General features: G+C 37.0%; 1 protein-coding gene and 1 non-coding gene across 2 annotated transcripts; one reads left to right on the plus strand and one right to left on the minus strand.

Annotated features, from left to right (window-relative positions):
• Positions 1-1,848: 1,848 nt before the first annotated feature.
• Positions 1,849-1,955, plus strand: LOC133314393 (small nucleolar RNA R71). The gene has a single exon (XR_009751950.1). It is a non-coding gene; the product is annotated as a small nucleolar RNA R71 (small nucleolar RNA).
• A 3,728-nt stretch (positions 1,956-5,683) lies between these two features.
• On the minus strand, positions 5,684-6,226 carry LOC133314392 (pectinesterase inhibitor-like). Its single transcript, XM_061515878.1, has one exon. The coding sequence runs from the start codon at positions 6,224-6,226 to the stop codon at positions 5,684-5,686; it is 543 nt and encodes a 180-aa protein (XP_061371862.1).
• Positions 6,227-14,194: the final 7,968 nt, after the last annotated feature.

Here is a 14,194-nt window from a genome sequence, read left to right on the forward strand (position 1 = left end):
TTTACATGCTTTCCCTTGCTTCTGAGCTTCTCAATTTTAACCTTTGGCTTACTTTCTTGAGGAGGATTCTCTTTGTGCTCTTCTTCTCCTTTCTTTTCAGTAATATAGTAGACTTGATCTTCCGGTTGAGTTAAAGGTGAGGGGACTTCTTTGTCAAAGAACTTGAAAATTGCTTGCTCCCCGTCTACCCGTAAGATCAACTTGCCTATCGGTACATCAATCAACGCTCCTGAGGTCGCCAAGAAGGGTCTTCCGAAGATCATAGGAACAGTCGCATTTTCCTCTATATCAAGGATGACGAAATCAATAGGAATGATGAATTTGTCAACCTTTACTAGTATGTCCTCAATGATGCCATAAGCTTGCTTTGTAGAGCGGTCGGCCAGTTGCACTATTGTCTTGGTTGGCTTTACTTCACTAATTCCCAGCTTCTTCATCATGGAGAGTGACATCACGTTGATGCTGGCACCAAGATCACATAGAACATTTTCCACTTCCACATTGCCTATGTTGCACGGAATGCTGAAACTTCCTGGATCTTTAAGTTTTTGAGGCAAATTTTTCTGGATAATGGCACTACATTCCTCTGTCAGAGTCACCGTCTCACATTCCTGCAGCTTACGCTTTCTTGACAAGAGATCTTTCATGAACTTCACGTAATTGGGCATATTCTCCAAGGCTTCAGCAAACGGGATATTGATTTGCAGCTTCTTGAAAATATCAAGGAACCTGGAGTACTGTTGCTTTTGAATTTCTTCTCTGAACCTCTGTGGATATGGAATTTTTGCATAAGGTGAGAGCTCCAATGGCTTTTCTTGCCTTTCTTGAGCTTTCTTTTTCTCCCATTTGAACTCTTTCTTTTCAGGAACAGTTTTCTCTGCAGCAGATTCTTTAGCAACTTCCTTTTCTTTTTCCTTTTCAGTTGCAGGTTCATCATCTTTCTTTTTCTCAACTGAAGGCTTTACCATAGGTTCAATGGCTTTCTCACTCATAGTAGTAATTGCATTGCAGTGTTCCCTACTTGGATTTCGAATAATGTTACCTGGAAAGGTTCCTTGAACTCTTTCAGTGAACTGCCTTGACAGCTGGCCAATCTGAGTTTCAAGATTCTAGATAGAAGCTTCTTGATTCCGGAATGAGGCCCTTGTCTCTTGCATAAAGGCTGAAGTATCTTCTCTGAAAGCATTGGAATTCTGAATGTAATCTGACGTGGTCTTGGACAGCTGTGCAAAGGCCTTCTCCTACTCTGATGTGTTTCCTTGTTGAGGAGGCTGCTGTTGCACTGGTATAGGAGGATTCAGTTGATGGTTTGACTTGTAACTAAATCACGGGTGTTGATTTTGATTCTTCCACCCTTGATTCTGGTTATTCCCGTATTGGTTCCTTCCAGAATTATATGGAACCTTTTGATCATGTCAGATTCCATTAACTTCAGCATTCTCAGTTGTCTTAATGAAATCACAATCTTCAGTAGCATGAACACCTGCACATAAACCACAAGTAACATAAGGAGTATTAACAAAAGAAACTTGAGTGTTAACTGAAGAAACTTGAAACTCTGTGAACTGTTTTGTTAGAGCATCTAGCTGTTGTTGCTGTTTCTTGTTAAATTGTAAAATCTGCTCATTCTGAGCTAAGATGGCATCATAGCCTTCTAGCTTCATAATCTTTGCTCTCCTTTGTGATACTGGAGCATTATCAAACTCCTGAGATGCTAGAGATTCTAGCAATTCCGAAGCTTCTTCTAGAGTTTTTGTTTTCAAAGATCCTCCTGCTGCAGCATTAACTAAGGTTCTGGTGTTCGACATCATTCCTTGAAAGAAAATTTGCGCTTTATCCCAAGCTTCAATACCGTGCTGTGGACATTTCCTGAGTAGTCCCTTAAACCTTTCCCATGCTTCATATAAAGACTCACTTTCTTTTTGTTCAAAAGAAGTGATATCCGCCTTGAGCTTTGCCGTTTTCGAAGACGAGAAAAATCTGGCCAAGAACTTTGTAGCTAAGTCATCACAGCTAGTGATACTTCCTTGAGGTAGTGACTGCAGCCAAACTCTTGCTTCTTCCTTTAGTGAGCATGGAAAGAGTCTGAGCAAGATGGCATCACGAGAGACTCCGTTCATCTTCAGTGTATCACAGTAAAATAGAAAATCTTCAAGATGACTGCAGGGGTCTCGGCAAATTGATCTTTCTGAATCAATTGCAATAATGCAGGCTTGAGTTCAAAATTGTTAGCATCCACGTTTGGTCTAACAATGCTCGCCGTCTGAGGAACTCGAGCGGGAGTCATGTAATCTCCCAATGTTCTCGGAGGTGGTGGAGGTCCATTGTTGTCTCCCATTGCTTCTTCTCTTGGTTCTGTTGAGCTTGAGGCTTCTTTCTCTTTCTACTTTATTTCTTTGGCGATCTTTTTGTTTTTTTTTTGCTGTTTTCTCTATCTCCGGGTCGAATTGCAAGGAATCGGTGTCAACGGTACTACGCATAAACCAAAAAATAGATTATATAAATAAAAAATAAAAATTGAATTTAAATAACAAAAATTAAATAGCAGAAAATAAGGTCCAATCTAAAGAATTAATAGCTACTATTAATGTTGAAGTAATAATCCCCGGCAACGGCGCCAAAAACTTGTTGCGACTCACGGCAAGTGCACCGATCGTACAAGTAATATAATGATTGAATAAGAGATCGTTCCCACGAGGATTATACTCAAGAACTAATTCACTATTGCAAATTTAGTTGAACAATCAAAATTGTATTTGAAACAGGATTTGAATTCGAACTTTGGAATATTAAAACTAATTAATCGCAATAATTAAAATAAGAATTTAAAAACATGATTTCACTTTAATGAATATCAAGAATAAAAGCAAGAAATTAAAGATGTGAATTAACTAAATTAAAAGAACGTAGCTCGGGTTTCGATTTCTTTTAATCTCTTTATTACGTTTGAATTCCTTCTTTATGTTAATCGTCCTTAATATCAATCTAATCAATTCTTTCTTATGTAATTAGGGCTCAATCCCTTGTTACCCTAAACCTTCACAATCTTCCAAGAACCCTAGTTCCCCGGTTTTTCTCCAAGAAGGTAAGCATTAAGTTCAAGAATCATTAAGATTACGCAAACCCTATGTCTATCCCTAGAATCATAACATTTACGATGAAATTATCAGATATGGATCACACACCAACATCCATATTGTCATGCATTTACCTAAGATCAATATATAAGATTCAAGCCTATATAAAGCATTAAGAATAAAAAATTTCATTCATGACAGAAAGGAAAATTGACATAGCGAATTGTTCAAAGCATAATAAATTGATTAAATTCCATCTAACCCTAACTACTAAAGAATCTAGCCATACATAGCAATATCAAGAACGAAAGAAAATATAAAAGCTCCCCCAAACTCCATAGATGATTGGTGAATCTTCAATATCCCCAGTGCAGACTTGATGTTGATCCGTCTCCGCCACTCACGAACATGAACTGGGTGTTTCTCCGCCTTCCCTCTGCCTCCAAGCACCAAGAATTGTTTAGGAATATCAAAAACCGATAATTCTGACCCCAAGATGTCTTTTTAGTGGCCAAGAATCTTGCCTTAAGTGAATAACTCAAATTGGGCCTAAGTTGGGTTTATGGGTCGCTTAAGCTTGCTCATTCGCGCTTAAGCTTCTTGATTTACGAATTCAAAATTAACGTTCGCGCTTAAGCTTGCTGGGGCGCGCTTAAGCCTGTTAAGAATTGCATGAAAAATCAAATTGGCGCGATTAAGCGCGCTGGAGTGCGCTTAAGCGCGCTCTTCGAGCTGGAACTTCTAGTTTACAGCGCGCTTAAGCCCTGAGTTGGGGGCTTAAGCGCCCATAGGCCGAGAAGATTTGCATATTTAGGAGGCTTTAGCTTCCTAATGGGAGCTTAAGCATCCAAAGGCAGGGGCCACTTGCTCTTTGATTTGGATTTCTGGACTTCTAGAGGGCTTAAGCCTCAATGTGGGGGCTTAAGCCTCCTCTTTAACAACTTGATAATCTTGATAAGATCTTCAAATCTTTTGTTTTTGCTCTCCATCTATCCATATCTTCATATTTGTTTTCTTTTGACATCAAATCCCTACAAACTAGCAAATATAATTTATTTAATTCATAATAAGATAATGTTCATGATTTTATGTTAAAACCCTAGTTTTTGACTTGTTCAACTTGATAATTTATATTAATTTAACCTATAAAAACAAGATAAACTAGAGGTCTATTACTTAGAGTTGCTCATGCTTTTGTGTCTAGGTCATTTGATATTATGTTGATCATGTAATTGTTAAATTTGATAGTTGATGTAATGTAATTGTATTATTGGAGAACTTTGCATATGTAAATATTGATGTAAGTGATGGAAGGGCCTAAAGCCTATTATAGTTATTAATAATGTTTAATTATAATGAATGGCAATGGGACATTGTGTATGAAAAGTAATGAGAGGAATTAATGTATATTGTGGGTTGTAAGTGCACCAAGGTTTGTTGATCCTTTGGATGCCGCCATTTTGGTCTATTAGGTACTATTTTTGAGTATTGGAACACACTTGTATAAAGTGGGAAAAAGTTGTAAAAACAAAAGAGACTCTGTCGAAATTTTTAGAAAAAACAGTGAGATTGTACCCTAACTTTGAGAGACCATAACATGATTTATTTTTATTCTGAAAATAAGAATTTTGTTGATAACACAACAAATAATATAATAAAAAATAATTCCTATTAAACATAAAATTTTTGGATCATCACTTTCCTTTCCATATGGTGTGGTGGCAGCGGCGGCGTCGGCATCGGCAGCGGCGTGGTGGTGGTAATGGAGGTGGCTGCAGCAATGACGTGGTGACGATAGTGGTTATGGAGATGGCATGATAATGGTGGTGGTGACGACAGTAGTTGCGGCGATGGTGGTGGTAATGACATAGTGGTGGCTAGTGGCGACAGTAGTAATGACGATGGTGATGGTGTGGTAGTGGTGGTGGTGGTGGTGGTGGTGGTGGTGAAGGCAGTGGCTGCAGCGATGATAGTGGTGGTTGGTGATGGTGGAGGTGATGGTGGCATCGTGGTGGTGGTAGTGGTGACGATGGTGGTGGTGGTGGTAGCAGGGGCAGTGAGGGCAGTGGTTGCGATGATAGTGGTAGTGGTTGGTGACGGCGACAGTGGTAGTGATGGTAATGGTAATGATAGTGGTAGTGGTGGTTATGGGTGGAGGTGGTGGCGATGGTGATGAAGACGACACCAGTGGTACGATGAAAACAGGGACGACAATGGTGGGGGTGGTCGTGTCGGGATGGTGGTGGTGGTGATGATGATAGATGTGGAGAGTAATTGAGAGTGATAAGTTTTTATCATTTTGTGCCAGGAAAAAAAAACAGAAATTTTTTAATTCTTTTTTCTGTTCCCTAACACAAAAATTAAACTAGTTTATCCCGAAAATAACAAAAATAAACCAATTTTATGAAACCAGTTTTATATCAATTTATGTGCCCGAGAACAGAAATTAAAAAAAAATAAGGTTGTACACCCTAGGTATAATAATACGTAAGGGGAAAAAAAACTTCACAACGGATTTGAACTTAATACTCCAAAATAATTATTCATCAAAATTTACCCATATAATTAATACTAACAACTGATCCATAGTTTAAAATTCCATATTATCACGGTAAGTGATTTGAGATAGACCAAATGATGCTGCACTTGCGTATGAAATCCAAGTTGTTGTCATGTATTGGCGTTATAGTTTTGGAAGTTTCGTCCACTTTTTCTTCACATGTCTGTGCTTTTTCAATGGCACTAAATATTTCAATTCTCATTTTACGATAGTCACCAGAGGCTAAGTATCTATCTACTTCAATGAGTCGAGCAATAACTTCCTTGTAATTCTGTGCACATAACTGGTACTTCTCGATCACTTTGGGTTCACCAATGATATTAATGATGGAATCAATTACAGTATAGGTTTTATTTGCATAGACACGAGCCAAATGGATAGTACTCTTAGCAAGTGCTTGAATGTTTGACTTGTCAATACGAGAGTTCAAATTTAAATTGCACAAACAATATGGAGGATCTAGTGATCTAGAACAAATCACTTTCATTTGTTCTTTAGTTACTTTCATGTTTGATAGTTGGGAACTGGAAAGAGATGTTACTAATGTAACTGAAAGCAAAAAGGTGAAAATTCCTAAAGAATAATCCATATTAATTTGTTGTATGCAGTGCTGGCTGTGATTCACTTTGGGGTTTGTTATGCTATATATGGGAGATGATGAAGTAAACAGTTTGTTAAGGTAAATGGAGCTGAAAGTAACTGAGAGATTCTATTAGTGACCATTAAATCTACATAAATTAAGAGGATGTTTCAAATTAAATTGGTATAAGTTTTCTTCACTTTTCTTGGGTTGGTAAGCTATCATACGATTCATACCGGAAGTTGCATGAGTTAGATTTTGCATGAATTATCCAAAAAAAAAAAAAAAAAAGTCTGCACTAATAGGGTACTCAATTAACTTGTTGGTTTAAATTAAGAGTGTGCAACAAATGTTTTGGAAATTATTAATATTAATCATACATCTCTTTTTATATATAAAAAAGCTTACGTTATTTTTTATATTATTAAATTTATTTTCAAATTTTGCTAAATTACATCAGTATCTGCATACAAGCAATTAATGAAAATTCAATAAATTTGTGTAAATATTATTTTATTAAAATTAAACCCGAAAGTTTTTCAAGTAGTTTTTTTTTAGTAAATACTCAGGTAGCATTTTTGCACGAAAATAGTGCATTAACAGACTGCGCTTCCGTATGAGGGGATATTTTTGGCTTTTACTTATATATTTTGTGTGTGTTTATATATTATATTTTTAAGACTTCTAATATTTAATTTATTTATGTGGAATCTCAGGTTGTAACTTAAGAGGTAATTCTTATAAAACTTTATTGTAACACCCAATTATCTTAAAATTAAATTAAATAATAATAAAAATCAAATCAAATCAAATCAAATTATCAAATATAAAGTTTCGTTGACATATTTTTAAAATACAGGTTAAGGAACCTTTTTATTTTTAATTCATACCAAACTAGCGTGGTCTGAGGAGAATAATATTGAGGTATGGAAGCTCTAAAAGACTGGACAGGAGTCATTTCTGGGATAGTATGGCCCATATTAATTCGTGTATATCTGGCCCTTAGAATCTAATCGGAGATTTTAATGCTTATTTTCATTATCTACGAAGCACCGACATTTCTAAAATCCTGACGTGTCGAGTCTGACACTTCTCGACACTCTTCGACATTCCGACACTTCTCAACACTTCAATACGCGTTATAGAAATTCAAAAAAAGGTTTAAAGGTTGCGTTGCGTTAAGTTTTTAGTTCCAACTATTAGATTTATTGGATTACGATTACCATTATATTAAGTTTAATATAAATATTTGAGATATCTTATGTTTTTTTTTTTTTTGGACATTACAGGGAATCGAACCGTACACCTAATACACACTAAACACACCCAACACCACTAGGCTATCCCTAGTGGTGCTGATATCTTATGTTTCTTTGCAAAACTGATGAATATTATAAGTTTAGTTTCATTTTTTATTAAATTATTGAATATTTAATATAATATACACTACACAAATTAAAAATATTATTTAATATCAAAACGTGTCCTAATGTGTCGAAATTTAACATTTTTTAGAATTAACGTGTCCAGAGCAGTAGTTTTTGCTGGAACGGTATGCATGATTTCCATTTTCCAGGATTAATGCAACCTTTCGGATCTTGGACATAATGGTCCCCCTTTTACGTGGCAAAGAGCTCAGTTTCAGGAAAGGTATGATCGTACTTTAGTGAACCCAAATAAGAATAGTATTGTAACGGACTATTATGGTAATGAAGGCCCAAGTGAGAGAAGTATACCAGTGGGCTGAAGGATAGAAAGAAATTAAAGAAGCCCAGCCATCGTCATGATTATGAAATGAGATAAGAATAGTGGGCGAACCTGTTGAAATATTAATATGTCTTTTAATTTCCCATGCTGAATATGAAATGTCACACACACGTATAGATATGGCTTTAACGATTCTATTATTTATATTCGTTCTGAAAATAATGTCATTTTAAGTAGAAAAATTAAAAAATTATAATAAAAAAATTATTGTAATCATAAAATAAAGGATTCGCCTTTTCTGCCGTTACTGCATATAAGTTATCTGCAGTAAGCCTAATACGACGTCGTTTTGTGACGAAAATTATGGTATTTTTGTAATTTTAATTTATTTCAGGATTATAATAGTCTTTATATTTATAATTTTTTAAGATTTCGATACCAAAACGACGTCGTTTTGTGAATAAATACAGATAACTTATCTGCACCAATTGCAGAAATATTTTTTCCTAAAATAAATTATAATTATAAAAATACCTTAATTTCCGCCTCAAAACGACGTCGCTTTGGATTCAATTTAGATAACTTATCTACATTGACTATAGAAAAAAACCCACACACACATATATATATAGTTCATTTTTTCTACCGTCAATATAGGTAACTTATCTATATTGAGCCCAAAACAACGTCATTTTGGATGGAAACCAAGGTATTTTTGTAATTATAATTTATTTTAAGATTATAATTTATAATTTTTTAATCTTTCAATGCAAAAACGATGTCGTTCTGAAAGTAAATATAGATAACTTATCTGCATAAATATTAAAGTTATATATATATATATATATATATATATATATATATATATATATATATATATATATATATATACATATATATATATATATACATATATGAGGAAGGATATATTTATCACCAAAAAAGTTTACAACATTTACAACCAATCTGATCACCGTTGATTTCCGTCAATCTAACGGTTATAATTTATGAGAATTAATAATTAATTAATAAATGTGACTCAATAATTTCCAATAAATTATAACCGTTCAGTTGACGGAAATCAATAATGATTAAGTTGATTGTAAAAGTTGTAAACTTTTTTGGTGATAAATATATCATTCCCCTATATATATAATTAATTGGTTGGATCTTGATTAAGAGTGTAACTTACACCGGTGTAAAATGATTCTGACCCTATATATATATATATATATATATATATATATATATATATATGTAACACCCCGTTCTAGAACCAGATTGTTATCATTGCATACGGCATTAAGCGCAGTTACAATCACATTGGTTCAATTAGAAAACCGGATAAATTTTTTCCTTTTTAAACAAGCCGGATTTAAATAACCAAGTGCGTGATCATAACTATATATACTTCGCGGAATAGTGGGACTAAACTTAATATTATATTCCCATTCTACTTTACAATACGTCGTTAAATGTCTTCATCACTTTAATTATCAAATTAATTCTAAACTCCTTTTATGATTCCCATCTTCTGCTATGTTATAGGATTTTTCATTAGCTACACGATGGTTCAAACCGCGCTCAAATCGGAGCACCGTAGCCAAAGTTATGCATTTTTTAAGAAAAGGGTGCGAAATCTCCAGAAGCGCCCGTAGCGTGGGATCCACGCCCAGAGCGTGGGAAAACAGAAAGTTGGCGCCCTCAGCGTGGATGCTACTCTCTGGTTCTGTAATTTGGCGCCCCAAGCGTGAATCTGGCGCCCCAGGCGCCATCCACAGGGCTGGGTGACCTAAAACAAGGTCATTTAACCTACCTATGGTTTTCCACTCATAACTTGAGCTATATTCACTCAAATTACACCATTTTGGTCTCTATGGAAAGCTAAGAGAAATGTCTACAAATTCCATATAGACATCAAAGTCCAATTCTATCACATTGGGTATGAAAATTGGTCAACCAGACAGGATGTCTTTGTTTTCTCAACATTTCCCAATTTAGCATTAGGTACCTAATATAATTTCCAGCTCAACAATCCAATATTCATCATGCATTCATAACCTTGAAGTAAATAGCATTAATACAAGTTTAATTACATAACGGGGAACTTAGCTACAAAAGGCTATCATCATCCCTTGGCTCTCATCAACAAAAGAGATATCCAATGGCATGATCATAGGCTAAGTCCATCAAATATAACGAGATATACATACGTCAATGCTATCAATGATCAATCCTATACATGTAAATCTACAAAATAACATGTATGATCTCAAAACATCATTTTCTTCATGCATGATCTACTGCAAGTAAGGCCACTTGCCATCAGAGGCTCCTGCAGCTTCCTTACCTGAAAGGGGGTCCCCACAACACGGGGTGAGATATACGAATATATCCAGTAAACCAGGGGTCCTTGGAGCATCTCTCCACCCCACAGTTCCATATCAGTGTAATAGCAATAACAATAATAATGCAGTAAATACATATCTATGCAAAGTGCAATAACATCTCCAGGAGAAATCCCTCGAGCTCTCAAGCTGTCCTAAGGAAACTCAGATGCAAATAGTCCTACTGGCCAGCTAACTACCAAGTATGATTTACGCATCGTCATGCAACATACCAATGACTTACAAGTAACACACCTACACCAAGGTGCCATAGCATCAATCATACTATCCAATGAATATTTACTTATATCCTTTACTACCACATCAACTCTACATATTAACTTAGCATGAGCTCACCTATTCCAAAGAGCTAATCAAGCTTCATAGCTTGCTCCAATGGTTGATCACTCACGGTTGGTCCAAATGTCTCAATCCTAGACATCACAAGGACACAATCATCAATCAACCAAGCCAAACCATTGATCATAATTGCAAGAAAACTCTTCAACAAGCAAGATAATCTTGCAATATACCAAGTTTAGTCATTTAACTAACTAGGCTCATTTTCACCGATTAAATGACATTCCTAGTATTTTTCTCAACATGTGCTAAGTCTCAATTCTACCACAACATAGCCAATTTACTCAAATTCTCACAAAACCCATAACACTATTCATTCAAAACCCTATATCATGAAATTTCCAAGAAAACATGGTTCAAGGGTTAGAATCTTACCACCAATGGTCATACAACCAAGGATTGATGGCACCTCAAGCTTCCATGGAGGTAGAAACTCTCAAACACCTCAATTTCTCCAAAGGGCCAAATTTTTTAGGGGAAATATCTCACCACACAAAGCTCCCCACTAAGAACTAAGCTAGGATTATGAAAGAGGGCGAGATTCTAAGCGATTTAGGCTTTTGAATCACCCAAAACCGTTGGGATTTGCTCCCTCCTCTCTCTCTTGTTCTCTCTCCCTTTCTCTTCCTTCTCCTTCTTCTTCATTTCTTCTCTGTTTCTGTCGACGGGAAAGTGGGGGTTTGGGGCTCATTTTTGTTGGCTTTTAGTCACTTAACATTGGTTAAGTGGCTTTAAGCGGGTATTGGTTCATCTATCTATTCAACTCCAATAATTACCAAACTTTACCAAAAAGTCTGGAATATTATTCTAGGAATATTACTATTTTTATTTTTATATTTTGGGCACTTTCGCCAGTACCCTTTTATACCCCTTAATTTTCACTGAGTACACTTTTTAACTTCAAAGTGACTCAGATTCATTTAATTAAGCTTTATACTTAATTTTACTCACTAAAACATGCTTAATTAATTAATCACACTTGATTTACTAATTAATTAAGCTGAGCTATTATAGTCACCCCACCTTTTAGCGATTTTGTCCGCAAAATCAAGAACGTACATGTCCTTAAACTCAGGATATTGCCGGAGAAGCTCGTCTTCCCGCTCTCAAGTGGACTCTTCAGGCGTCCTTCCTTCCCATTGGACTTTCACCATAGGAATATATTTATTTCTCAGCTTCTTCTCATCTCTTTCGAGTATTTTTAGTGGCCCAACAGGAGTCTTCAAGTTCTCCTGGATCTCAACGTTATCAGGTTGAACCACATGAGAAGGATCAGCTACATATCTCCTCAACTGAGAAACATGAAACACATCATGCAAATTTGCTAATTGAGGAGGTAAGGCAAGCTGGTAGGCAACCAGTCCTACCCTACGAAGAATCTGGTAGTGTCCAATAAATCTCGGACTCAGCTTCCTCATTCCAAGGGCTCGTCCAACACCCGTAACCGGTGACAGCTTCAGGAATACATGATCTCCCTCCTCAAACTCTAGAGGCCGGTGCTTGAGATCATAATAACTTTTCTGACGGTCCTGAGCCTTTTTCAGACGATCTCTAATCATTTTGATCTGCTTAGTAGTGTCCTGAACAAAATCCAAACCAAACCGCTCTGTGTCCCCAACCCTTGACCAACAAGTAGGTGTCCTACACCTGCGACCATACAAGGCCTCGTAGGGAGCCATACCCAGACTAGCATGGAAACTATTATTATAAGAGAACTCAACCAGCGGGAGATATCGATCCCATGCAGTACCCTGCTCTAGGATGCAAGCCCTCAGCATATCCTTCAACGTCTGAATGGTCCTCTCAGTCTGACCATCCGTCTGTGGGTGATAAGCAGTGCTCAGTCTCAACTGAGTGCCAAGAGCCTCCTGCAATGCTCCCCAGAAGCGAGAAGTGAACTTCGGGTCCCGATCACTAACAATGCTCTCAGGCACCCCATGAAGCCTCACAATCTCCTTCACATAGAGCCTAGCCAATCTCTCCGCAGAGAAATCTACCCGAACTGGCAAAAAGTGTGCGGATTTTGTCAATCTATCCACAATCACCCATATAGAATCATAACTAGCCTGTGTTCGCAGCAATCCCACTACAAAATCCATGGAAGTACTCTCCCATTTCCATTCAGGAACATCCAGAGGTTGCAACATACCAGAAGGCTTTTGATGCTCAATCTTGACCTTCTGACAAATGAGACACTTAGAGACAAATTCGGCAATATCTTTCTTCATACCAGGCCACCAGAAATTAATCTTTAGGTCCTGATACATCTTTGTAGCTCCCGGATTAACTGTGAAATGACCCTTATGGGCCTCTGTCATTACTTCCTCCGCCAACTGCCTAGGTACAACAACACGAACCTGATATAATAGTATACCCTCATCATTGCAGGATACACCACTCTGACCGTTCAGTCGTTTAGCACTTTCATTTTGCAGTTGAGCTTCTTTAATTCTGGTCATCAGTTCATTTTCAATGCTTGTAATTTCGATGCCACAAATTCTACATGGAAAGATTTTAGATAATTACATATCTCTGAACCTCTCAATCACATCATAATCTCTAATCATCATGCTCGATATGCTCACAGCTTTACGGCTCAGTGCATCAGCTACAACATTAGCCTTGCCAGGATGATATTTCAATTCAAAATCATAGTCTTTTAGGAACTCGGTCCAGCGTCGTTGTCTCATATTCAATTCCTTTTGATCAAACAAGTACTTCAAACTCTTGTGATCGCTGAATACTGCAAATTTCATTCCATACAAGAAATGCCTCCACTGTTTCAATCCGAAAACAATTGCAGCAAGCTCAAGGTCATGGGTCGGATAATTTTCTTCATGCGGTTTCAATTGCCTTGATGCATACGCTACCACTCGCCTATCTTGCATCAGCACACAACCCAATCCCTTTTTAGAAGCATCGCTGTATAACTCAAATTCACCTTCCGGGTCGGGAAGTACTAACACCGGAGCAGTCGTCAATTTCTCCTTAAGGCTCTGAAAGCATTCTTTACATTCCTGCGTCCAAATGAATGGAGTATCCTTTCGGGTCAAACGGGTCAATGGCAACACCATGGCCGAAAACTATTTAATGAATCTCCGGTAATAACCAGCCAAACCCAGAAAACTCCTTATTTCCGTTACAGTCTTGGGTCTCTCCCAATCAATTACTGCCTCTATCTTGCTAGGTTCAACCGCAACTCCATCAGCAGAAATGACGTGACCCAGAAATTGCACTTGAGAAAGCCAAAATTCACATTTAGAAGGCTTTGCATATAACTGTTTCTCTCTGAGAATTTGCAACACAGTTCTCAAGTGACCCTCATGCTCTTCCTTACTCTTGGAATATATCAGGATCCAGAAACGGCTTAAATATGCGATTCATGTAATCCATAAACACCGCCGGAGCATTAGTGAGTCCAAATGGAATTACTTGATACTCATAATGTCCATATCTAGATCGAAAGGCAGTCTTTGGAATATCTTCCTGCCTAATTCGGATTTGATGATAACCCGACCTCAAA

The sequence above is a fragment of the Gastrolobium bilobum genome, unplaced genomic scaffold (assembly GCF_033153095.1).
Source record: "Gastrolobium bilobum isolate Gb01-03AN ecotype WA unplaced genomic scaffold, APGP_CSIRO_Gbil_v1 utg247341, whole genome shotgun sequence".
NCBI classification, from domain to species: Eukaryota; Viridiplantae; Streptophyta; class Magnoliopsida; order Fabales; family Fabaceae; genus Gastrolobium; species Gastrolobium bilobum.